The sequence below is a fragment of the Miscanthus floridulus genome, chromosome 2 (genome assembly GCF_019320115.1).
Source record: "Miscanthus floridulus cultivar M001 chromosome 2, ASM1932011v1, whole genome shotgun sequence".
NCBI lineage: Eukaryota > Viridiplantae > Streptophyta > Magnoliopsida > Poales > Poaceae > Miscanthus > Miscanthus floridulus.
In genome coordinates, this window is record NC_089581.1 from 120,690,576 (window position 1) to 120,717,176 (window position 26,601).

At 43.7% G+C, this 26,601-nt stretch overlaps 3 protein-coding genes across 5 annotated transcripts; 2 read left to right on the plus strand and 1 right to left on the minus strand.

The window, feature by feature from the left end:
* Nucleotides 1-3,497: 3,497 nt before the first annotated feature.
* On the plus strand, nt 3,498-18,702 carry LOC136528740 (transcription initiation factor TFIID subunit 4b-like). Of its 3 annotated transcripts, none has more exons than XM_066521718.1 (14): nt 3,498-3,659; nt 3,763-3,904; nt 5,503-5,993; nt 6,342-6,437; nt 6,638-7,465; nt 14,518-14,633; nt 14,706-14,793; nt 14,908-15,043; nt 15,124-15,179; nt 15,254-15,310; nt 15,399-15,545; nt 16,235-16,306; nt 16,378-16,636; nt 18,079-18,702. In XM_066521718.1, exons 1-14 carry the CDS (start codon nt 3,624-3,626, stop codon nt 18,228-18,230), a joined length of 2,676 nt encoding a protein of 891 aa, XP_066377815.1. In that variant the 5' UTR covers nt 3,498-3,623; the 3' UTR covers nt 18,231-18,702. The 3 variants fall into 3 exon arrangements, with proteins under 3 accessions (XP_066377815.1, XP_066377821.1, XP_066377829.1); XM_066521724.1 differs by having other exon boundaries at nt 6,650-7,465; XM_066521732.1 differs by lacking the exon at nt 3,498-3,659 and having other exon boundaries at nt 3,767-3,904; nt 5,503-5,661; nt 5,769-5,993.
* Nucleotides 18,703-18,733: 31 nt separating this feature from the next.
* On the minus strand, nt 18,734-21,252 carry LOC136528756 (leucine-rich repeat protein 1-like). Its single transcript, XM_066521742.1, has 6 exons — nt 20,876-21,252; nt 20,242-20,313; nt 20,015-20,158; nt 19,722-19,793; nt 19,571-19,642; nt 18,734-19,037 (listed from the first exon to the last, which is right to left on the minus strand). Exons 1-6 carry the CDS (start codon nt 21,094-21,096, stop codon nt 18,968-18,970), a joined length of 651 nt encoding a protein of 216 aa, XP_066377839.1. The 5' UTR covers nt 21,097-21,252; the 3' UTR covers nt 18,734-18,967.
* A 3,291-nt stretch (nt 21,253-24,543) lies between these two features.
* On the plus strand, nt 24,544-26,399 carry LOC136539510 (guanosine nucleotide diphosphate dissociation inhibitor At5g09550-like). Its single transcript, XM_066531474.1, has 6 exons — nt 24,544-24,954; nt 25,104-25,166; nt 25,508-25,591; nt 25,681-25,788; nt 25,882-26,054; nt 26,181-26,399. The coding sequence occupies exons 1-6, from the start codon at nt 24,868-24,870 to the stop codon at nt 26,383-26,385; spliced, it is 720 nt and encodes a 239-aa protein (XP_066387571.1). The 5' UTR covers nt 24,544-24,867; the 3' UTR covers nt 26,386-26,399.
* Nucleotides 26,400-26,601: the final 202 nt, after the last annotated feature.

Genomic DNA, 26,601 nt, shown 5'->3' on the forward strand with positions numbered 1-26,601 from the left:
AGTTAGAACTAGAAGACCTTAGCAGTCTCCTCTACGCTCCTTTTATGTAGCTTTTATTGTGAAGCTGGGTTAAGTTAGATTTGGTTATTCTCACACATGTTTCTTCGAGTTCGATATAAAACTGGGTACTCCCGATGAAGTACTACATCGGTATAATATCCGTGCGCTTACAGATTATTCTGTGTACATTAATTTATAGCAACAAGTAGCTAGCGACGAACGTTGGCGCTATGGCGGCAGCAACAACGATGACAATTTCCTCCACGCTCGCCGTGGTGGTCCTCTATGCCGCATCCTTGGTGGCAACCGGCGCCGCCGGTGGCCACCATCTTGAGGCCAACAAGGCCAACTAGCTGGTGGTGAAAACGTGCGCCAATGTGACTAGGCGCCACTACAGAGGGCCTGGGCTCACCAGGCAGTTCTGCGAGTCGGCGCTGCGGTCAGACAAGCGCAGCATGGCGGCTAGGGACCGACGCGACCTGGCGCTCGTGGCCATGGACCTCGTCCAGAGTGGCGCCGCAGACTCCAAGGTTGATGGCGCGCTGCGCTCTGGCACCACGGCGAAGTGGAACAAGCACACGATGCTGCCGGTAGGACCACAACGACGTGGCGCGCACCGTCCCGGAGTGCCGCGCGTTGGTCCAGGAGCACAATCTACGGCGTGGGTCACGGCAGCGGCAACCTGATTCCCTCTGAGTACCTGGAGTGCACAGGCAGGCTGGTGCACGCTGCAGATGACTGCTGGGTTCACATGTTGTACCAAGACGGTGAGGCAAAGAAGGCGGTGTGGAAGGAGGTCGTCGAGGTCGCCAGTCGGGCCAACCTCGCCAAAGCTATGGTCGAGCAAATGGTTGGCGTTGCTGACGATGATGATCATTACAGCCTTCTACTAATTTATTTACGGAGCTATAGCTAAAACCATGTAATTTGATAACTTGCTCCTATATTATGCGAATAACAAAAGAGTTATAATTAACAAGGTGACTTAAAAATATTACACATGCATATATAAGCCTATTTTCTTTGCCGTTGGATCTAACATCTGTGCAGCACTTCTTCTTGATCTAACTCACCTTGCTTAGCAAGGATCGATGTTTGTTCGCTAGATGAATACTGGCTTCGCCAAGCAATCTGGCCAGCTTGAACAAAGAATAGGTTGCATTGTCAACTAGCAGCGGGAAAATAAGAAAAATTTTACCCTTAATTTGGCAGACTCTAATGAGCATCTCTACTAATAGCCATCGGAACTATTTTGTTCTTTAAAATGATATCTTTATCATTATGAAAAATACATCATGTAACACCTAAATTTGCATCTAAATTAAAGTAACCTATCAATATGAAATTAAGATACACTACTCTAGATCAAGTTTGAGTGTCGGGGAGTGTCTAAATGCCTAAGTGGCTGAGTGACTGAGTGGTTGAGTGACTTAGTGCTAGAGTGGTCGAGTGATTGAGTGGCTAAGTGATTGATTGACTGAGGCTACTATATTATCCATGGCTGAGACCGAGTGACTGAATAACAAAGTGGTCTGAGTGTCTAGGTGACTAAGTCTAAGTGCCTTTGTTTTTTTTTCGGACATGCCATTGGCACGGTATTTATTAAGCAGAATGAGAGTTTTATAATTTAAAGCTGGAACGGTAATTTATGATTACCAAGCCGAACACCGACAGAGGTCACATGGTTGTGATTACAAAAGAAACGAAACTACTTAGCGACCGTGAGGAGGATCAAGCATAGGGACACAGTAGGCCTGGACTCAGTGGCTAAAGAGCGTCGTGTTCGAAGCCAGTGAGGTTCAGCTTCATGGCAACCGGATCGAAATCTGGAGCGAAGAGCGCTTGAAGGACCTCCTGTTTGGAGGGTGATAACGGTGGTGAAGAAGGCCTTGATACTGTCCAAAGCCGCGGGGTCCGACATGTCTACGATCCTCGGCTTTTGCTTCAGCACATTTTGTGCTTGGACAGTCGGGTTGGAGGCATTGGTCTTAGCAGCCAGCCTCCCACTCCGATGCACCGATATCACCATTGAAGGTGTCCTGGTCCTCCTCAGCCTTTGCTTGCGGATCAACGGGGTCTCGAGCAGGATGCATATTCGCGCCTCCAACTGTGCCAACAGGGACACATCAATAGATGGAGGTTAAGCGTTGTGGCGTCAACAGTTCAAGCTCCGTGACTCTGAATCCGACGGAGGCGTCCGCGGCCGTAACAGCTCAACAGCTCAAGCTTCGTCATAAGTCTAAGTGCCTCTGTGGCCGAGTTCCTAGAAGGCTGGTCCCAAAGTAACTAGCTAACTGATTGAGTAACCAATTGGTTGAGTGACGGTGCGTGCGAGACTACTATGGACCTGAAACTTGACTGAAACTGGCTGAAAACACTGTTCTGGCTGAATTATTGTAAGAGAAAAACAATGTTCCGACTGAAAAAACAAGCCGAACAAACCGGTTTCTAGGTAAGCCGAACGGGAACTATATTATCTCTGGTGGAGTGGCCGATTAACTAAGTGCCTAAGTGATTAAGTGGCCGAGTGGTTGAGTGCCGACTGACTAAGTGATTAGTTGTGGATCCAGGATTTTGAACTTAGGTATTCAAAACCCTGAAGAGGTATTAATCTTTTTTATAATCTAAAACCAAATGGTGAACGTTAAAATTTTGTCAAATCCTAGGTAGTGGCAGACTCGGAATTCTATAGGGTATGCCATGCTAAAATTTTGATTTGTATCGGTAAAATTCGTTTAGCAGTTCAAACTAACTCAAGGTGTGCTCTACAGGGACAGAGCACGATGCCGACCAGAACCTGTAGCCCCCCGTGGCGCCGTGCCCGGTGCCCCTAGGCACTGCGCCCTTCGGCTCGCGCTCCGCCGACCGATGCTCGCCGAATCGCCGGTCAGGTCACACGCTCGCAGCCCCGTGCACCACTATCCTTGGGTAAGAGACTGAGCGGCGGAGTGGTTGAATAGCCGAGTAGCTAAGTGGCTAAATGATCAAGTGACCGAGTGATTGAATGGCTAAATATATATGTTATACTGTAATCCATTAAAAACATTCAAGTTTTATCCATGTTACAACCAGTTTTCTGCTACCATGTTATGTGATAGTAGTGCTGCTACGCCATTTAAATTACCTAGTTTGTAAATGCGAATACTTAAAGTGTTCCACTTGATTCTCTAAATATTTTAAGAAAATAATCATGTCATTAACAAAATGGTTTAAGTATCTAATATTAATAGACGTCATCTATCGCAATCTATAAATGTCCGGACGTATGTGCATGGCTACAAGGACGCTGAACAGGGGGAATACCAAGTTCATGTTCATCCAGAGGGAGTTATAAGAACCTATAAAAAAAAGGAGTTATAAGACGGGCCATTTAGACAGATACAGGAAGGCCCACCAACAGCCCAGTAAGCGTAGAGGTCATCCATCTAAGACACGGAGGCGCCTTGGGGAAAAGTAGCCGGCCCTCTTCCTTCCTGTCCGCACAGCACAAGGGGGATTTCGTTTCGTTTCGTTTCGTTTCATTTCGTTTCCTCCCGTTCGTTGAAGGAGCGCCGGCGGAGAGGCGAGGCGAGCGGCAACGGAGACGGGACCTCGCGCCACCAGCCGCCCGAGCTCCCCGCGCCATGGATCCCATCATGAAGCTACTCGAGGACGACGAGGTGCCCCGCCTGACCTGGGCCTCTCTTGCCATTTTTGCCTTCGGATTATTGTGGCGGTGATTTGATTGGAACGGTGCCCGTCTTCTTGTTCCGAATTGCGCAGGATGAGAGCCTGCACTCGGGTGCCGACGTCGAGGCCTTCACGGCGGCGCTGAACCGCGAGGTGGAGGCCAGCGCCAGCACCAGCACCAGCGTCCCCGCCGGCTCCTCCTGCTCCTCGTCCCAGCCCACGGATCACGGTGCTGGTGAGCCCCCAGACCCCGCTGCCACTTTCTGTTCTCTGTTCGAATTCGCGGCGTGCTCTACTTTTGGCGAGAATTGGGGGTTATAGGAATCAAGAAACGGCACGGGTGGTTTTGGATAATGCGGCTCTTGGGTTGGGGGAAAACATGACTTCGACCAACGTTTGTTCTGTCTATGGTAACAGAATGCAGCTCCAGAGTTGGAAATGCTGGACTCCAGTTTTCTGTTTAGTGTGTGCACTGCATAGACAACCTTCAAAAATAGGTTGGCTCAACTATCTGATGGAGTCTCTGACATCACAAACAAGAAGCAAGTTTCTTTGAGTTTGATTTGAATAGGGTTTGACATTTATGTCTTCTTGCAGTACAAATAAAATAGTAGGGAAAGCAATGCTGAAGTACAAACAAGAAGCAAGTTGCTTAATGCTTCTTGATTGCATTGAAATAAAAAAAAGGTGCTCAAGGCGTTTGGGGTCAAATAATAGTCTCTGGATTTGAAAATCATGTAGGTTTCTGAAGTTAGCCTAAGATTTATTAGAAATAGCTATGGGTGTCTGACTTAATTCAGTTATTGTCACCAATATGTAGGTCTTATTTTAAGATTATCTGTGCTTGAGTTTGAATCAGATTGGATGATGTTTGTACTGTTGGTCATGGAGGTATGAAGTCTGCCAAAAAAACTCATTTGAACTTGAAGACATGTTAGGGTTTCTGATACAAAAATTATTGTAGAGTGGTTTCTATACGAGTGTTTGTGTGGCCCTTGGACTATCGAGATTGGAACAGAGAATGGAATTTACACTTCTATTCTTATTGTGATGGACTTTGCAACAAAAATAGAACTTGAAAAGAACATAATTAGGGAGTTCTGATGGTATTCTCTTTAGGAGTATGGTATTTATGTTTCCCTTTTGTTTGGAGGATCTGAACCAGAGTTTTTTTGGCATTGGTGTTATGAGTGAAGACTACATTACGAACATTTTCAGCAAGTAAGCAAAAGTACAATTTTTTTGTATCCATGTCTTAGCTTGGCATGTGATGCTATGTTTTTTTATTTCACTGTCCTCAGTTTTTCTAACCTAAACTCGCTTGATAAGCATTACTTCATATGGAAGCAAAAGTATAACTATCATGTGAAGGAAGCATATATTGGTATATATGTATATTTTCAAAAGCTGGCCTCTTCCAAGTTTCAACATAACTTTTAGGTATATTTCCATTTTAAGGGGCATTATCAAGCTCTTGCTTGAGTTGTGACATAGTTGGATCTTCCAATGACTTCAATTGTATTGTCAATATGGGGCCCTTCTGATTTGATAACTGCTCTCTCTGGTGTACTAATAATAATGACTTGACACCAGAAATCCAGGATGTCCCAAAAATCTAGATTAGTGTCTGGCTTGCACAGAATTTCTAGTTCCATGAGTAGATCACAGACATGCACAATTTTCAGCACCCATGGTGCATTTTACTCTTTTCCCATATACTATTATCTTAAATGCCCCCCTTTGGTTGCTGACCTATGCTGTGATTGTTTTTATCAATTTAGTCTAATACTCTGTACTTACATTGTTCCTGCATAATTTGACCTCCAATTGCAGGACTTTTACCTCAGGAACACAAGTCACTATTAAACCATGGTCATGGTCAGTGGCAAGATCCAGTAAAGAATGAAATTGTAAACCAGGAGAGCCAGCAACAGGAACAGACACATGCACTTAGAAATGATCAGCCGTCAAGACCTGAAATGGTTTCTCAAGGTTCTAATAACAACCCCCTTCCTACTAATACACCAAAAGAATGTGATTTACTTAAGGCAAAGCAAGGGCCTGGGACCACATCTCAACAAGGTATTGTTGCTCAGCAGCAGCCTATGCAGCAAATGAAGAGTGAACAAACACCAATTGTCACTCAGCAGCAATCTATGCAGCAAATGAAGAGTCAACAAACACCAGGCACAAACCAAACAAATGGTGCAACTACAACAGCAAAAGCCCCAGTTGTTACATTTCACATGTTAATTCCAATTTTGAGACGCTACCTTGACAAAGACAGGGATATGCAAGTGCAGTCCATTTTCGCCAAGTTGCGGGTTTGTATATTGTTTTTTCTTAATTTTATATTTGGTCATTGCTTTTTACTGGAAACTTTCGGTCAATCTGTCCAAGGATGAGAAAGCTCTAATAAACATATCGGAATCACAGAACAATAGAAATATGGATTACAGTATTAACTTTTATTTCCTACAAAAATCGGTTCGGATATTTTTATTACTACTGCACTAGAGTAATACTAATTTTCTCTTATAACATACATATTGATTCAAGTCAGTAAGTCTCAAGTAATCACATGGGATTTTTTTATTGGTTTTTATAGAACTTCATTGAAAGCCATTAATCTGCTTATCCTTTTTCTAAATTTGATCTTTTATTTTTAATAGAAAAATGAAGTCAGCAAGGAACACTTCTTAAAAGTTGTAAGGAATATTGTTGGTGATAAATTGCTTAAGCAAGCTGCTTCACAATATCAAATGCAGGTAAATAATCTTTCGACTTCATTTTGTTATATGTAAACATAGTCTGGCTTGCCGCCATTTATAAGTGTTGCTTAGCTTTGTACTTTTAGTGTTTATAAGTTAGGTCTGCCTGTATATCTATCAGCATTGCATGTAGTCTTATTGTAGTCATTCTTACCAGCACCTTTTGTTTTGGGGGGTTACTTACTCATGTTTGTCAGCACACTGCTCAGGCACAGCGAAGCCCTCAGACAAACCCAAGCAACTATTCTTTATCAGGTCAAGTTTCTGGTCAGCAGACTGTTCCCAGTGGTTCTATGATAGGAGACGAACAGAAGGGATATCCAGGGGCTCACACCATCCCTATGAAACAAGCTATTGACAGCACTCGACCACCTCAATTTTGGCCTTCCTCATCTGGCCAAATGCAGAGTAATACGAGTTATCCACCTTCAGAAACCAATTTGCATAAGGCTAATGAAATGGGAAACATGTCGGATGGGAAAGGGGTGCATATGTTACAAACTCGTCCGCCCAATAACTCCATACCAGTACAAACAATGCAGCATCCACAGACATCCTCACCAGTGTTTGGGGCAAATAGTATTCATGCACGTCCATTTCCGCGGCCAGTTGGAGGTCCAGCTGCACCATTTAGACCACAAATGGCAGATTCCAATCCAAGAGCACAATTGGTCCAGGGAGCTGTGACCACAGTAGCTGGGAGTGTGCCAACACGATCCATAGTGTCTGGAAATGCGCCAAGTAATCAATCTACAAGGCAACAATCAGCAAACAAGGAGCAAAAAACTCATTCTTTTGCTCCAACAGCACATATGAATAAGGAAACTGTTAGCCAAAACTCTGAATCTTCACAGAATTCTTTTGCTGCGATGCATGCAAAACAAGTCAATCAAGCCCTGGGATCTTCAAAAGTCGGTGCTGGCACGGAAAGCCAGCCACCACAATTGAGTGCACCTAAGCCTTTAACCACAACAAGCTTAAGTCAGACTCAATCTCATGGCATTCAAGAAGAGCCTAAAATTCAGGTATGTATTAATTTGCTATTGTGTTGATATGTTTTCTTGTACTTTTAGTTGCACATAAAAAATCATTTCGGAAACATTACTTCCCGAAGGTTTAAATTGTTTGACAATTTGCATTATCTTTCTTATTAAGTTATATGAAGGGGAGCCTTGGTTCAGTGGTAAAGCTGCTGCCTTGTGACCATGAGGTCACGGGTTCAAGTCCTGGAAACAGCCTCTTGCAGAAATGCAGGGAAAGGCTGCGTACAAAAGACCCAAGTGGTCAGACCCTTCCCCTGACCCTGCGCAAGCAGGAGCTACGTGCACTGGAGCTGCCCTTTTTTTCTTATTAAGTTATATGAAACCTTGAAATGTTCTTGGCTGATCTTGCCAATGCCAAACTTCTATGTGAAACTCATATGACCATACCAAGCTGCATTTACTCATAACTACACTTGAAACTTGATATTGATCAGTTGAGCAAGTTCACCAGTTAGTTTTCCGGCCTGTTTGCCAACTAAAGCAAGGACAGCTATCATAGATAGAAGCCTATGTAGGGATACTACAGAGAAACTTGGAAATAATAGCAAGGGAGGACTATTTAGTGAAAAAGCGGAAAAAGCCTTGGCAGCCGACGCAATTTAATGCACATTGCCCTTATAGAGTGGATTGTGCTATTTCTACTTAGGTAATTGGCTAATTGTCTTTCTTTAAGAAGAAAATAATAGCCTATTGGACTTACCATGCATTGGAAAAACGATCGGAAAATCATATGATGCCCTTGTTAGCTAAAATACCATGTTACTATGTTTCAAAAATCATCTAAAAAATCATGTATGCAGCACACCTAAAGTTAATTATAGCCACAACAATTCAGTTTGAAATTCATCTTTGATGCTGAGATTAAGAAAACAGAAGCGTCAATGTCAGCACATGATGAACAGTGCCAGGTTGACTGCTTGTCTATTTTGCTTCTTGGCATTTAGGATGAATTTCAAACTGAATTGTTGCGGCTATGCTCAACTTCATGTGTGCTACATCCATTATTTTTGTAATGATTTTGAAACATTGCAACATGGTATTTTAGCTAACGTGGGCACCAGCCCCCCTGGGCACCAAATCTGCACTCAAAACGATCTAACTATGCCTCCTTTACCAGGACGTGTGAAGTTCTGAGTAACTTAGCAGTAAGGGAGCAACCTGAAGCTTGTAGAGTCAGTAGTTGGAACACATACTTGAAGGGTAGACCTGCTTTGATTTTTCTTGACTTAGTTGAATATTTAGACCATAATTTGGATCTCAAGCTACCTTTGATGTATGCTGTCAAGGTTATAATAATAAATCATAGGGTGAGTAGATCCAAATAATCTTGCTATGAAACTTGTGGCAGCTCTTAAAGGTACCCCTTACGATATAGCAACAGGCAATCTGATTGATGCATGATCTAGTAAATGAGTCTTCTGTCACTCCATGAAGATTAAGTTGTTGCATGCAGAGTTTGATCTCTATTAACTAAGCAGTGTTTTGAGCAAGGACAAGTAAGTTTTGTAATCAGCATGTCATTTGAATGTGTCTCCTTTAGATCACTTTGCTTCAATGTGCAATGAAATAATTTGTGAAGTGGAACGTCAAGAATTAAATTTGACTTACAGTTGATCATAAACAAGTAACTGCTAATCACTTGCAACAGCTTATATTTCCACTACAAGTGCTATACTGCTATCCGAAAAGTTTTTGCAAACACCATAGAATATTCTTTTTGGAAAGCTCTCAATTTCTGAATATGTATCTGATAGGGCTAGATGCCCTACCGGTGTTACTGCGTAGGTTATAGGGGTGGAAGAGAGGAGGACGCGGTCTGTACTCTCGACGCCGGCGAGGGGCCATGGCGGCGAGAACGCGGCTGCTGCTGCAGCCCTAGAATTCCCGCGGGTGCTACAGTAGCGGCGGCACTGTTCGCGCGAGACACAGCAGGAGGCGGCTAGGGTTAGGAAATCCCGGCTCCCTTCAGGAAGCCGGAAATAATTCTTGTTTCTGCTTGATTATAACTGATACAGGGTTCTCTTTTTATAGAGATGACTGACTTTACCCCTAAGGAAATATCCTAAGCGAATCAATCTAACATATCTCTTTCCTAACAAATAAACCAATCTAATCTTCACGCGCTACAGTACCGCGTGCTACAGTACTCGTGGCCCCTGGGCCGGCTCCGCTTGCCATAACATGGGCCTACGCCTTGTATAATGGGTGCCGGTCATAACAGTATCACTTGATCCTATCACGAACACAAATTTGAATGGCTTTAACTCCACAAGGGTTGTAGTCTTTACTGAGATGTGATCAACTCATGCTGTCTGATAATTGCAGAACATGCCATATGCAACAGGGAAGATTATTGTAATACCATGACCAAAATTCTTTAAGTCCAAGGTTACTTCAGGAGCTTGCGTTGGGTATTCGGGTGGCCGAGTAGCGTAGGACATGGCTAAGGTGGCGGCAGCTCGTGATCTTTATGGCTGGCGGACAACGGTAGCTCGTGCTTGTGGCTGGGGTGGTGGCTCGTCCTCGTGCTCATGAGCTCATGGCTGCAGCTGCGGTGGCCGTGCAGGATGGCACAAGTCAGCTTGCAGTGTCACGATAGGGTTGGAGCAGAAATCAGGAAATAAACAAGGGGTTATGGCTCATAAATGGTCTTGGGTTGTACCAGCCTGAATCCTATGAGGGTTTTTTTTTCATTTCTATTTTTGGGTATGTCGGCCTGTTCGGGCTACCTGAAGTTGAAATCACAAATTCTGACCTCAACCCAAAGTTTGCTCTGAGATGAATATCAAACCTGGGCCCTCCCAAGGACCAAGACAGAGCCTGATGGGAAAGTTTTTTCCTGGTTGGGTTTGCAGTCCGAGTTGGTTGGGCCTGACTTGTGAGCCTTGGATTTCCAAACATAGCACCTCCAGGTTAACTTTTTGACATAATGCAAGGATGAAACTGGAAGCAGTGTGCTTTGAACATGAGGGCTTGCCCCACATTGGGTTAGGCCATAAGGGAATATTAGACCCCCGGTGTTACAATTATTACAAACCTTTGTGATTTGTTCCAACAATATTCTGCATCTGGACTTTTTCTTTAAGAAAAGAGACTAAAAGGTCCTGACGGTGTTGGGTTGTAGCTTCCTATTCCCAAACCTAAGTGCAATAAGTCCTAGATGTGTGCCCCCTGCAGATGAAAAGCTCAATATCAATGACTTCCCTACAAATCCATACTCCTTAGTGTTAGATATAATTTGCTGCTCCCCATTTCACCTTGGTTGGAGACTAGTCGGCTCGGCCGACCACTCCCTGTTGGGAGTTGGGGACTGATCGGCTCTGCCGATCAGTTCCTGTAGCAGTAGCAGTATTACAATAGGCCACCTCTAGTACATTAGTTGGTAGCTATTACATCAGCCATAACTTGGTAGTGGGCTGAGGTAAGCTTTGTACTGCTAGGAGTACTTGATATACTCTGTACCTTAGGAGTAGGTGGTTGGTGTACCCTGTACCTTAGGAGTAGGTAGTTGGTGTACTCTTGTACTCAGAAGTAGGTAGTTGGTCAACAACTATGTACCTGGTAAAGGTACAGCTAGAGTTGTATATATTTCATCTAAAGGGCAATGGAATACTCAATTCAGTTGTCACAAACCAAAGGGTAGGGCTTCGGCCAACGCTGGTGCTTGTGCTGAGTGTGTGTGCGCTGTTCTCAATCTCTTCTTCTACCTCTAGCCATAGTGAGTGAGTGTGTGTGCTGGTAAGCTAGTTGCTTACCTGTGCAGGGTAGCCAGGGATCAACAAGTGGTATCAGAGCTGTACAAGCCCCGTCGCCGGACTAACCACTGACGATGACAGACGGTTTGAAGATGGGCGACAGCAGCGGCGCTGCTGTGGCTGCCCAGCCATGACATGAGGTCGTTGTACGCATGGTGCGGGAGGTCAGCGGCACCAGTTGGCCGACGCTGACTCGCACCAACTATGACGAATGGGCGGTGACTATGAAGGTCAAGCTCAGAGCCCGACGACTCTGGAATGCCATTGACGAGGGCATCGACAACAAAGAAGACAACATGTCAGCGTTGGAAGCCATCCTCGCTGCTGTGCTAGCGGAGTACAGGGAGCTGTTGGGGACGAAGAGCTCTGCTAAGGAGGCGTGGGAGGCCATTGCGGCGATGCGCGTTGGTTCCGACCGCGCAAAGAAGGCGACGGCCCAACTGCAGAAGCAGGAGTACGCCAACCTCAAGTTCAAGGATGGTGAATCGGTGGAGGACTTCTCCCTCCGCCTGCAGACGCTCATCAGCAAGCTGAGGAGCCACGGCGTCACCATCGACGAAGAAGAGGCGGTCTCCAAGTACCTCCACCCCGTGTCGGCGAAGTACATCCAGATTGCTCTCTTCATAGAGACGATGCTGGACTTGTCCACCCTCACCATTGAGGATGTGACAAGTCGTCTGCGGGCAGTGGACGAGCGCATGGAGCAGGCAACAGCAACGACGGACAGCGGTAAGCTGCTGCTGACAAAAGAGGAGTGGGCTGCCCGGATGAAGGAGAAGAAGTCCGGAGAAGCCTCCTCCAACCGCGGTGGCGATGGCAAGCGCCGCGGCAAGGCTTCTTCGGAGAATAAGAAGGTCGACCCCAACGCCTGCCGGCGCTGTGGGAAGACGGGCCATTGGGCAAAGGAGTGCCCAAATCGCAAGCAGGAGAAGAAGGCTGAGGCTCATCTGGCGCAAGCTGATGATGATGATGAGGCCACTCTTCTGGTGGCGACGTTCTATGCACTGCACGACGTTGAGGCCAAGGAAAAGGGAGAGGGGATGGCGGTGGAAGGGCCTGGGAAGGCTCTGAAGGCTGTCAACCTCGACGAACCGCGCGCCCAAGTCCACCTCGGACGTGTGGGCGGCGAGCAGGAGCAGCGGTGGTACCTGGACTCCGGCGCCAGCAACCACATGACGGGCTCCAAGGCAACCTTCTCTGAGCTCAACGACGACGTGACCGGCACTGTGAAGTTCGGTGATAGCTCAAGGGTGACGATCCGAGTGCGTGACACCATTATCTTCAGGTGCCAGAACGGCAAGCACCGCGCACTAACGGATGTATATTACATCCCGCAGCTGCGTTCAAGCATCATCAGCATTGGCCAGCTGGATGAGCGCGGCAGCGCGGTACTGATTAAGGACGGCGTCCTCAGGATCAGGGACCGGGAGCAGCGGCTTCTTGCCAAGGTGAAGAGGTTCCGGAATCAGCTGTACCTAATCGACCTCAAGGTGGAGCAGCCCATCTGCTTGGCTGCACGGAGGAGCCATGGTTGTGGCATGCCCGATATGGACATCTCAGCTTCGACGCTCTTGGTCGGCTGGAGAAGATGGTGACTGGGCTGCCTCACATCGAGCACGCAGGCGAGCTGTGTGACAGCTGTCTGGCCGGGAAGCAAAGAAGGCTGCCGTTCCCATTGCTTGACAGTCGCTGAAGCAATGCACGGTGAAGTTCGGTGACAGCTGCCTGCGACGGAGCACCTCCGGCGTGCTCGTCTTCTTTGGAGCGGCTCCCATTGCTTGACAGTCGCTGAAGCAAAAGATCATGGCGCTATCGACGTGTGAGGTGGAGTACGTCGCAGCGGCCACGGCGGCGTGCCAGGCTGTCTGGCTGCGCCGGCTGCTGGGTAAGCCGACCGGCAAGGAAGCTCACCCGCCAGCTCTGATGGTGGACAACTAGCCCGCCATCGCCCTCGCCAAGAACCATGTCCTCTACGATCGGAGCACAAGCACATCGACATCAAGTTCCACTTCCTCTGGGACTGCATCACTGGAGGACAAATCATCATCGAGTTTGTCGAGACCGGCAGACAGCTCGCTGACATCCTCATCAAGTCACTCGGACGCCTGCGGTTCATGGAGCTGAGGAAGATGATTGGCATGGATGAAGTCAAGGCATCGGGCTAGCAGCAGGATTAGGGGAAGAATTGTTAGACATAATCTGCTGCTCTCCATTTCTCCTTGGTTGGAGACTGGTCGGCTCGGCCGACCACTCTCTGTTGGGAGTTGGGAATTGATCGGCTCTGCCGACCAGTTCCTGTAGCTGTAGCAGTATTACAATAGGCCACCTCTAGTACATTAGTTGGTAGCTATTACATCAACCATGACTTAGTAGTAGGCTGAGGTAAGCTTTGTACTGCTAGGAGTAGTTGGTATATTCTGTACCTTATGAGTAGGTAGTTGGTGTATCCTGTGCCTTAGGTGTAGGTAGTTGGTGTACTCTTGTATTCAGGAGTAGGTAGTTGGCCAACAACTATGTACCTGGTAAAGGTACAGCTAGAGTTGTATATATTCCATCCAAAGGGCAATGGAATACTCAGTTTAGTTGCCACAAACCAGAGGGCAGGGCTTCGGCCAACGCTGGTGCTTGTGCGCGCTGTTCTTAATCTCTTCTTTTATCTCTAGCCATAGTGAGTGAGTGTGTATGCTGGTAAGCTAGTTGCTTACCTGTGTAGGGCAGCTAGGGATCAACACTCAGTACTTCCATGATCCATGTAGAATTTGTGCCAGAACTCATTAACCTATTCATCCAAGTCCACTCCGTACTATATTTGTGATTGTATATGATTGATGACCCATATCAGATCTTTCAGAGTGGCTTGTATATGTGTGCAACCACATAACCACACAAGGAATCTAATTTATATGTTATGTAGTGAAAACGTGCAATTATTAAAAACTAGCAATGCAATAAATATCCTATCGGACAAAAGGATGGAGTGGATAACAGTAAAAACATTGTAATTTTATGGGGGCATTAATGGTATGTTTATACCTTGTTAAACCCATGTTTGCATGGGTTTAACATGCAAACATGGGTTTTGCATCCATGGTGTTCGAGAAATAAAATGTTTGCATCCATGGCTGCATGCTTGGTTGAGTTCTGTTCATTTCTTATAGAATCTCATGTGTTCGCTCTTTTTTTTTTTTTTTGCCTTTTATTGATTCTCACATTGTCACAATTCAGCATTGTGGGTGATTTTTTGCCATTGTATTCTAATTAGTTTGCTTTTATTGTTAGATTCAATCTTCTGTGCAAGCACCTCCTGCAGCAGCTTCTAAAACACCTCAGAGGAAGGCATCTTCTGGACAGAAGAAGCCTTTGGAAGCATTAGGCTCATCCCCTCCACCATCTAGGTAAGTTCAATGCTTTTTCTTAGTCTATAATTACAATCTGTTTTGCCTCTGATGTGTTTTATGTTTTGTCAGCAAAAAGCAGAAGGTATCTGGAGGTTTTCATGAACAAAGCATTGACCAGCTTAATGATGTCACTGCAGTTAGTGGTGTTAATCTGAGGGTACATGACTTCTTATTCACCTGTTATGTTTATTTGCTTTGTGCATGACATTTGCCATGTAGCACCTATTATTTGATGAATTTTGAAGGTATAACAGTTTGTCCTTTCTGCCAGGAAGAAGAGGAACAACTTTTCTCTGGTCCAAAGGAAGAGAGTCGAGTTTCAGAAGCTGCTCGGAAAGTTGTTCAACTAGAAGAAGAAAAGCTCATCCTACGGAAGGGACCCCTGACCCAAAAATTAGCAGTAATCAGTTAAGACCTCCATCATTTTATGTTTCACTTGATAAAAAATTCTTTTGGCATCTATTCTCTGACTATGATGTTTGGGCAGTGAGTAAATGTAATTTGAAGGTCATTGGCACTGATGTGGAACGCTGTCTGTCCATGGTGAGATTATCCTGTAAAACGCTAAAAGCCTTTCCTGTTTTGGCTTATGTATATCTAACTTAAAATTTTACCAGTGTGTTGAGGAGAGGTTACGGGGGTTTATAAGCAGTATAATAAGGTTCTCAAAACAGGTATGGTATCTTTAAATTCATTCAGTTTTCCTTCCCAATAAACTATCTGAGATTTTGAATTCACTAAACATGTTCTTATTGTCTGTAGAGGGTTGATGTTGAAAAGTCAAGGCATCGTTTTTATCCGTTATCCTCAGATGTTCGCAGTCATATTATGAGGGTGAACCGAGAAGCAAGAGAACAGTGGGAGAAAAAGCAGGCTGAAGATGCTGAGAGAATTAGGAAACAAAATGATGTTAGTTCTGTACGATGTTTCAGTTTGATTTTTAATCTCTGTTCACATAAATCATGATTTAATGATCTAAGTTGAATAAGGAACGCTTGCCTCTTTTACTGGAACAGTTTTACCACTTATAATATTCATTTGCCAATATATGTCATGTGCAAGGTTCTTAAGGAGTCACCTAGCCGACAAGGCATATCTAGGTAGGCACAAGTGCCTCTTGCCTCCTATGTGTCGCCTAGGTGACAAGGCGTAACCAAGTCCCCACAGGATGATTACTACCTTAAGAACCTTGGTTATATGTAGTTTAACACTTCTCTAGTATGTGCTAATGTTTATGTCAAGCAAGTTTGCTAGTAAATATATGGTTAATAACTGGAGTTTCTGATTCCAAATCACATCCATTGTTGTGAATGATACATTTGGTATCCCACACCAAACTACATGTGGCTGATCAGTAACCACATATAGCATGAGGCAGATTCCAATTGGCCACCTTTTTCCCCGTTAAACAAAAACTGTTTTGACCTCTTTCTTAAGTGAGATTCCTTTACTCATACTGCCTTAAGAGCAATGGCCTCATGCTTCTTCAGTGCATCATCTTTTGGAAGATACTACGACAATTATCAGATGTCTGAATTAGTGTTCTTGGTGTAGCTTTCAGGACTGGGTAGTTTTAATGAGTGTATTTGTATGTGCAGGGAGATGGCAATGCAAATGTTGATATAGAAAAAGACAAAAACGAGACCCATGGTTTGTCAAAGCATGCAAAGGTTAGTCTCTGTCCATAGTAATGGGATACTTGTACACTAGAGCTGTTGATGATTCTGTTTATTGTATACAGACTTACAAGGAGGAGGATGATAAGATGCGAACTACAGCTGCAAATGTTGCTGCACGTGTTGCAGCTGGGGGAGATGACATGCTGTCAAAGTGGCAGTTGCTAGCTGAACGAAATAAGCAGAGAAGTGAGGGAGGTGATGGTTCTTCTGGCTCTGTACCAGGTAACATGTTGCAACACAGGCCATCACTGAAATCTGGGAAAGACTTGAGGGAAGAACAGGAAGTTGAAACGAGAGGCTACTCCACAATGCTTGGATCTGGTAAGCCTGATCTCCTTTCTCTTGTATTCTTGCTGTTAAACAAGAGTGCACTGCACATGAGTGGTCTGTATTCTCTTGTTTTGAATTTTGAACACATAACCATATAGTCTTATAATAATTATTAGAATAGTGATTTGCAACTTGATATAAACACTAAATTTGCGTACCGTGAGCCCAATTTAGTCGGTCTATGTTGTTCAAGGTTAGTAGTAGGGTTCCGAGTGTGTGTATGCTGTCTGGGTGGCTTGTCCGCTTGTGTATGTCAAGTTGGCTAAGTTTACCTTTTGTATTCAGGTGGTACCATGATATTAGTAGTTGAGACATTTCTCAACAATAAGATGCTTATTCTGCTATTTGTTTATACAGACTGAAACTTCAAACTTATAGACTTCCCTGGTAACAGGGAAATGCAGTGCACAGCATACTTTGTATCCTTTTATTTTCATTCATTGCTGTTATAAGTGTGAGATGGTGTGGGTCAGCTCAATGTTCTTTTGGGAAGAGCTCCGCAACTCTTTTTTTTTTTTTTTGAACGCAATAGAACTCTGTAACTCGCTCAAGCCTCACATGTTACCTCATATGGTTAAGATTTTGTTTTTATTGTTATAAATCATCAATTTGTTATTCAAATGGTAGCATAGGGTTGTCAGAACACTACAGAACCTAAATTTTGTTTCTGTGCAATTGCAATTATTTTAGTTTTTTTGAAGGAATCTGTCTAAGATATATGTGCTGATTAAAAGGAACTTGACGCTTTTAAGCCCATTCATTTATGATTTTTTTAAATGAAGCAAAAATTCAGCAGTAGTACCATTTGGGATTCATTCTAAACAAACTCTGAATGACATGAAAATGGTGAAGGACTTGAGAGATCATGTTCCCTACAAAGTTCGTGACGAGAAAATATGAATGGAGTGCTTGAAATAGCACTCCCAGCTCATCGTCCTTGTACTCAAAATAACTTAAACATCTTATGCAAAGAAAAATATATTTGCGTCTTTGGACCCATTAAATGTTAATTGGCGAGTTGCAGATGTAGAATTTATGAGCCTAATGTGCAAAACATCTGTATGCCCTGCCATCTATGTCATCCCTGGATTTCTATTTTGAAGTTGTGTACACTTATCCATTTTAAAATGTTAGTGATGTGCCATTCTACCAACGCTAATTCAGTAAAAACTAGAAATATTCTTTAAAATGGCCTCATTTCAAATTCGATAGAACCTAAGACGATAATACCATTCCTTTGTTATCAGGGTTCCACCAAATAATCTAAGTTGATTAAACTTGTATAATGTATAAACAACACATATTCTAGAATGTAAGATATGAACAAATTTATTTTAAATACTGAATTTTCTAGGTTAGGTCAAACTGAGTAATATCTACCATGCATGTACTAGTTTGTTTTCTTAGTTATAAATCTTTTGCAATTTTTCTAGGTGGTGTTAGAAGGTCACCTCTAACAAAAGTGGCACGGAGTGTTTCCATAAAGGATGTGGTCGCAGCACTTGAGCGAGAGCCTCAGATGTCAAAATCCTCGTTACTTTTCCGGCTATATGGAAGGCCATTGACAGAACCATCTGCAAAGTAATTTGCAGTAAAATCATTGCAGAACATATTACAGAGGGGCATCTTTTGGTCAATATGAGGCCCAATCACCAAGCGATGGGGCTGATTGGTTGACCATCAATATTGCGGGGATTTGACGATTACTTGCAAGCCAGCGTTTCCCTGGATCCATTTTTGTTTTTCAAGGGAATAGTCTGCAAATGTTTCTTTTTTTCAGTATTTTTTTCTCTATATAATTATCTGTTGGTCACAGTGCCCAGCCAACTTCAGCTGGCATGAACAACGTGATCGTTTTGTATAGCAGATGGAGTAGGATGTTCCTTGAGATGCTTATGACTTGCCAAGTGTCCTATTCTTTTATCATGCGATAGAATTATAACCAACATTTTTCACCGTTGTACAGAAAACATGAAATGTATGTATTGGAGGCTTGAATTTATTCATGAACAATATGTACCCTCATTTCTGAATGGATTGTTTGGGTTTGCAAAATATCAACACAGCTGCATAAAAAGCAGCTATCCATCGAGATAAATCAGCCAAGCAGAACTTGTCTGAATACATTTTTTTATGCTGTTGTCTGAATGCACACAGAATATCAGGACCTGCTATGACACCCTCAAATCTTGTCTGAATATTATACATTTATATAGTCACGGTATTCTTCAAGCTAGGTTTCTATTGGTACTACTATCTTGTTTTTCCTCCTTACAACTAGGGACGGGATACATTGTTGATTGTTGTGCATCAGCATCGCATCTAACATCCAAAGTCATAGGGAACCAATCCTTGTAGCTCTGGACCGTTGAGCCTGCTGTTGTTCTCAAAGCTGGAAAGTAGAGATGTGTTAGCGCTTTATCAAAATCATAAGGATTCACATCGAAGTTCTAGTGGTTGAGGAAAATACAAATTCAACGATCTAGCATTGAAACAATGTGATATCAATGTATAGTCTAGCTGACATAGGTTCTAATCAATCTTGTGCAATGTTTGAGGATATATCAACCCAGTCATAAAAACATGTCATCTAGGATAAGATTTGGTCAAAACTGCAAACATCAATAACTTTTAATTTATTTAATTGGAAACATGTACGATATATGTGTAGATTTGTATCGGAACACACTTGCAAAATCTCATAAATTTGGAAGATCTTAAGAGCACATTCTCGAAGAGAAAAGCGGTCAGAGATGTGCAAAGTCCGGAGGTAGTATTCCTTTAGGGATGACATTAGAGAATCGAAATCTAGCAAAAATGCAAAATCCAGCTGTTGTTTCAATCTGTCGGCGTTTTCCACAACATATGTAGTCATATATATTGAATACTATCTGGTACTGGTAGTAAGTCAACTTTGAGGCATACCTTCGGAGAGGAAAGGTTGAGAAAGGTCCATCAACAGGAATAGTTCCACAGAGATCATTGTTAGACAAATCGCTGCATGTCAGGATATACCAACAATCAGTGACCATGGAAACTAAAGAAACAGCTGAATATGATAAAGGTCTACACTAACATGACTTTCAGGTTGGAGAGCTTGGCAAACTCCCTTGGAATTGATCCTGTAAGCTTGTTGTTGTTCAAGCGCCTATCAAGAGAGACACAACTAAGTTTCAGTAATCAGCTGAGAAAAGCTTTTTGTCGTGCTCATAGAGATCCAAACCAAATCCCTTATGGACTTGAATTATCACAAAAACCACTTGTCCATTTCTAACTCAGAATGAACTGAGAGTACTTGACTACTTGCTCTTCTAAAAAGCAAGGCATGGCTTTTGTGGTTAGCAAAGCAACCGTTGAGAAGATACATACATGAATCTGAGTGAGTCGAGCTTGGAAAGTGACTTGGGGATTCCTCCAGTGAGCTTGTTGGCATACAAGTCCAAGCTGATCAGATTCTTCAGGTTGCCCAGTTCCTTCGGGATCTCGCCATCAAGATTATTCCTGTATAGCTCCCTGCAGATGAAAATCCAATTTCCATTAAAACTCAATCAAGCTCCACTCTCCATCAGAAATTGTAGAACTCAGATAATACGTACAGGTATTTGAGGTTGACGAGGCGGCCGAGCTCAGGGCCGATGGAGCCGGAGACGTTGGAGTTGCCTAAATCCCTGAAACAGTTGTCACAAAGGACAGAGTCAGATAACATGATCATCGAATTCTTAACAAGATACAAGTTACGGTACGAAAGCTTGGTATTCGTAGTTATGCTCCTAGAGATGTTTTGGGGAAAAAAAGAAGAAGAAAAAAAAAAGAAATCCCCCCGTCGTAGGAATGGGCAATTTGGGGGCCAACGGACCAAGAAATTGTAGAAGAACAGGTCATTGGAGGACTAGACCGTCCAATCATCCATTGTTATGGCTCCACACATAATCTGTGAGGCACATATCAGCTGGGCACCCTGGATCTCGGAAACAAAGATTTGTCTCCAGGCGGGTCGCCGTGTGATCAATTCAAAACAGGGGCCGATGGCCTTTCTCCTTTTGAAGATGCAATCCAACCATCGAATTCTTATACCAAGAGCCAAAGTTACCGAACAGAGACGTTCAATCCATACAGGAACACAAGGAACCTCGGATGGATAGCGGAAGCAAGGGGGAGATCGCCGCCGGTGGCGTGCAAGAGAAGAGAGAGAGGAGAGAAGAAGAGAAGAAGAGAAGAGGGAGAACTCACAGGCGGACGACTCGGCTGGCCTGGTCGCAGGTGACGTGGAACCAGGTGCAGGGGTTGACGAGCGTGGGATCCCAGCTCTGCAGCACGCCGTTGGGGTCGGACAGCCGCTGCCGCAGTGCGTAGAGCGCGTCGCCCTCGTCGTTGGACGCCCGCGCGGGCGCGGTGGAGGCGGCGAGGGCGAGGGCGAGGGCGAGGAGCGCGGCGAGGACGCGAGCCGCCATCGTTGCCTGTTGGTTCTGCGCTCTGCTGCTCTCCGGTGTGAAAGGAAGGAAATGGGGGCAGAGGAGAGGAGGGCAGCTCGGAAGCGGCGGAGCTAGGAAGGATGGGGGATGGGAGCCGCCGGTTCAGCTTCAGCTTTGTGCTGGTGGAGGGAGTGGAAAAGGGCAGGAAGCTGCGTGCACTGGGTTCAGCCGTGGCTGTGGGCCTGTGGGCGGTCAAGTCAGCACAGCTACAGTACAGCGAGGACGGCGACGGGCGGCAGAGGGCAGTGCAAGTCCACGGTCCATTGTGGACCAAGCACGACGAGGGAGAGGGACCGAAATGCGATGCGTACCCGGCGGGGGTTCCCGCTCATACTCTCTGCACCTGAGCAGTAACCCTTATATTCATGCAAATTACTCGTAGTATGAATGGGAAGAGGCACGGAATTTGTGCCTCACAGATCTACATTCCTTTCTCCATGATTCCGCCGGAGTCTCCCCCAGGCCCCAGTTACGTAAACTGAAAATCAGGTTGGTCTTGGGGAACTCCTCATGTCTGGCTCAGAGTTCAGACCATGCATGTTCAGCGCTGGGTACATGTTATACTCTTAGGGCGTGATTGGTTGTAGACAAGCCTTGAGCCAAGATGGCTAAGCTATGCAGGACCAAAGAAGCTGGGTTGAGCTTGTGCAAGTGGTCGTGTTTGGTTGTCTTTACTGTTGGTCTAGTACGAGACGGGATTATGTTTGGTTGCATGCATGCATTAATTTTTTTTTGTTGTTTGACGCATGGGTCCCTGCATCCTGAGTAAATCAAGTCATCCTGCACCATGAAGGAAGGAGAAATCCAGAAGACGAAGACGTACGGAATGGAGGAGGGCAAACGAATGAAAAGATGCAGGCAAAAGGTGCGAGCAGGGCAACCAAATACGGCGCAAGTGCACGGAAGGATCATCCTTCGGACACCCTGGTTCGGGCAACCAATCACCCCCTTAGAGACAAAGGCCCTGCTGCACGCAGTACTTTCCAGCGAACGAACAATGTTTTTTTCTCTCACAACCAGCATAAGCCAAATTCCAGCGAAACAAACAACAGCAAAATAAGTAGCCCGGTAAAAGGCCACCTTACCTCTCACTAATTAGGATGAAGGGAGTAGTTCAATTGCTATTTCCTTAACTATCGACCAGTTGTTTAGTATTTCCTACCATAAAGACAGAGGAGAGAGGGGGTTCATGATATAGAATATTTTGTATTTTGGTACAAATTTTCCTTAATTCGGTGTACTTTATATTTCAGGGTGGAGGGAGTAACTTGTTTCTATAGTAAAATCAATCCTCCACGCTATGTTCTCCGTTATGTATTTTTTCCGCATGGTATTTTCATGTTGTTTTTGCCAAAGAACATGGGGAAGACATTGTCTGCTAAAGCTAACATGCTCTCACGAAGAGCGTATTGGTTTTGGCTCCGAGCAGTGCCGGATCCAAAAATTGTCTTGGACCAGGGCTAACTCAGCTAAATTAGTCATAATGTTTTGAAATCTTATAACGTCTACACTTTTTATTAAGCAACTCTAGTGATTTTTTTGCTTCTCTAGGACCAGGGTTGCAACACAGCCAGTCCAGGCCCTAGATCCGCTTCTGGTTCTGAGCCACTAAGTATATATAAGAAGATTAGGGTAGCTATAACTTTTTGTTTCAGTTTTTTTTTTCTCTTTTTTGAAAGAAAGAAAGAAAGTGGAGCTTTGCCAACTACTCTTTCCGTCCTGAAATATAGTGTGTTATGACTTCTAAAATTTATACTGAAATATAATACATTTTATATAGTGACATATATACTCATATTTGGCAAAGTCTGTTAAAAAGAAAACCATAATTTGAGAAGAAACTCTTCATTGGATTTAATCCATGGATGCATACATCATTTAATAAGTATTTACTTAATTCATCTTAAAATTTGTAGAATATGTTATATATTACACGATAGAGGGAGTATGTATTAATAGAAAAGGAAGACGATTTTGGCTTTAAGTCATCACAAAAATAAGATGGCGAGATGACAGGGAGATAATTGTTTGTAACTTCTTTTTTTTCCTCCTTCAGTTTATGCTTGGGTTCAATTTACGATTGAACAGTTGTAGGATGAACATAAGGGATAATAACAATTATTGTAACATTTTTTTCCTTTTTGTTGGGTTTTATAGTTCAGGAGGGGCGGGGGACGTAGCTTTGTTTTAAGCAATGTCAGTGTGCGCCTGAGGGCATGTAATCGATGATAATGACAGGACAAGTAATCGAGTGGAATGCACACACTCGATCATTTTCTCTTCGGAACTACGCGATTCATCAAGTACAAGTTCCTACATAAGTTAGGTACTAATCCACATCCACACGTGATCTATCTATATATCTTGTAAAGTTAATTCTCACGAGTCTATTTTAACATGCAAGCCATCCATATTATCACCCACTAATTATCCACATCATCTTTACTAATAGACATGTCATCCTACTACTTTCAACATCTTAATACAAGTTATCCACATCATCTCTACTTAATTTTATTCCAAATTGTTCGCAATTCCCACATTAATGTGCGGGGTATCTTCTAGTATTTTCTATATGCGATGGCAATAGGATATAAAAGCTCAAATTATTAAAGGCACAACTAAGGTGACATATATAATACTAAGGGCATTTGGATCCATTAGTATTAAAAATTACAAGCTAAAACTAGTACTAGAAGATCCAAACAAACCTGCTAATAAACCTACTAATTATTTGTTGTAGGGTTGCTAAGGTCCTATCTGGATCCTATAGATAATAGTTATCTTGCTAGTAGTTATCTCTTTTGGATCCAAACAGGTACTGTTAATAAAATAGCTAATTATTAGCTAGACCTATAGATAACAACTACCTTGCTTCCTAGTTGGACCAAATCAGATAATAGCAGCTAATATTAAATATGTGCTATTAGCTAGCTAGTTACTATAAGCTAATGGATCCAAACAAGGCCTAACTATTAGTTCCATTAGCAAGTTTTGAGTTGTTAATAGTTCACACGCACCTTTAACTCACTATATCCAACCATCTATTAACAAGTGGATCTAAACAGTCCTCTACTAAAAATTAGTATTAGCTTGCTCAAGCTAATGATCTAAACAGGCCTACTCCATAATAATTTGTCCACAGGTTTGATTTCAGTGTCCGTACGCCAAATCAACAGCTATCACTACTATAGTATAGGAGAAATTTAAAACCACTCCGTTCGGCTTATCTTATAATCCGCACTATTCAGCTTATTTTTTTAGCCAGAACAATATTTTTCTTCCACAACGATTCAATCAAAACCGTATTTTTCAGCCTAAGTTTGAGCAAGCGAACGGAGCCTAAATTTTGCAGTAGGTGGTCGATCGATCTCTGCTGTGAACGCCTATACGTTAATTCGTGGGCGGGCGGGCGGGCGTGCACGCACAGCCACAGCTCAAATCGGTGGCTCCGAGATCCGGCAAAAACGCCCACCGTCGCCGGGTCGCGCGCGGCGCAACGTGTCGCGTGGCACCGCGACCGCCTCCACCGACATCGTCGCGGGACGCAGCGACCATTTCCTCTTCCTCCGCGCATGCATGTCCGTCGCCGTCCCCCCGTACGTCTTGTCCCGTCGTCCCTATATACGGTAAACGCACAAGAGATAACTAGCGAGTGTGAGCGTGAGATCGAGGAGAGAAGGCAACTAACAGGTCGGGGCTAGCATCAGGGACAGAGAGCGAGAGGTTGGTCAGGACGAAACCTGCAGGATGGATGAGGAGTACGACGTGATCGTGTTGGGGACGGGGCTCAAGGAGTGCATCATCAGCGGCCTCCTCTCCGTCGATGGCCTCAAGGTTGGGTACTTGGGTGCATGATATGATTCTTCTTCATTCCGATCCAGCCTGTCCTTGTTTTCTCTCTCTCTTTTTCTTGCCAGTGTGAACCGGACGGGATCCAACCGTCAATGTTTGTTTATTTCTATATAATATATGTGATGACACAGGTTCTTCACATGGATAGGAATGATTACTATGGTGGAGAATCTTCATCTCTGAATCTGACTAAGGTTTGATATATCTATCGCGTCATCGTGGACGGCGGAGCATTGTCATTAATTTGTACTCTGTGCACTCTCTAAGGACGAATAATTCTATCTAAACATCATCTGGATCCATGCATGCATCTTCTGAGAAACAAAGACACGAGTTTTAAATTTCCCAATTATATATCCTTTTTGCCAAACAACATCTTCAATTTCATGCCCTTATTGTTGTTTGGGATCACATAAATGAAGCACCAATTCAGTTTACTGTCATGCACATCCATGAATTCTTCACTTTCGAAATTGTGTAGCTAGCCATTCTAATTTACAATGTTTCCGTCCGGTGGTATGCATGATGCATTTAGCTCTGGAAGAGATTCAAAGGCAATGACAGCCCTCCTGAGCATCTCGGTGTCAGCAAAGAATACAATGTTGACATGGTACCCAAGGTCTGTTACCTGAGATCTCTCTATTGCTAGCTAGCTGCCCTATAGAATGTTTGGTTCTGCACAGTTCAAAATAAGTTCTGAATTTACAGTTCATGATGGCAAATGGTGCGCTGGTTCGTGTTCTGATCCACACAAGTGTGACAAAGTATCTAAACTTCAAGGCTGTTGATGGAAGCTTTGTGTACAATAATGGGAAGGTATGAGTTTGATATTTAGATATAATCCAACTGTGAAACATATGTATGCATGCTGATTCATTCTTATTAATTTCTTTGTTCATACTGATATAGATTCACAAAGTCCCTGCGACCGATGTTGAAGCTTTGAAATCTAACCTGATGGGTCTATTTGAGAAGCGCCGTGCTCGCAAGTTCTTCATATATGTGCAGGATTACGAGGAGGATGACCCAAAATCTCACGAGGGCCTGGATTTGAACAAGGTCACCACCAAAGAAGTCATCTCGTAAGTTGCTTTCACTTGTGCTGCATTTCAGTTGTTCGATCTTGAGACCAAGTTAGAAAGCCAACTTGTATTGTTTTGCCACCATTTGTTTCCTAATGCAAAAATTAAAATGTTATCTTGGATCAGAAAATATGGATTGGAGGATGATACAGTTGACTTTATCGGGCATGCATTAGCGCTTCACCGGGATGATAGCTACCTGGATGAGCCTGCAATTGACACTGTCAAGAGAATGAAGGTACTACATTGTCATACTTTGCTATACACAACACAATTATGCTATGCTGAATGGTACTTGATTCATCTTTTAAGGAAAATATTGACATCCTAAACTATATCACTAGAAGGTAGTTTTCAAAAACAATATCCTACTATATACTACCTTGGAGCTAGATATAAGGGATTCTGAATTTGTCCAAAGTCAACTATCCTAAGTTTGGCCAAGTATATAGCAAAGAAAAATAATATTTATGGTATCAAATAAACTTCAAATGTAGAGGCTGGGATGTTTTAATTTATTCCGTTATCTAATAAGAAAAATACATGA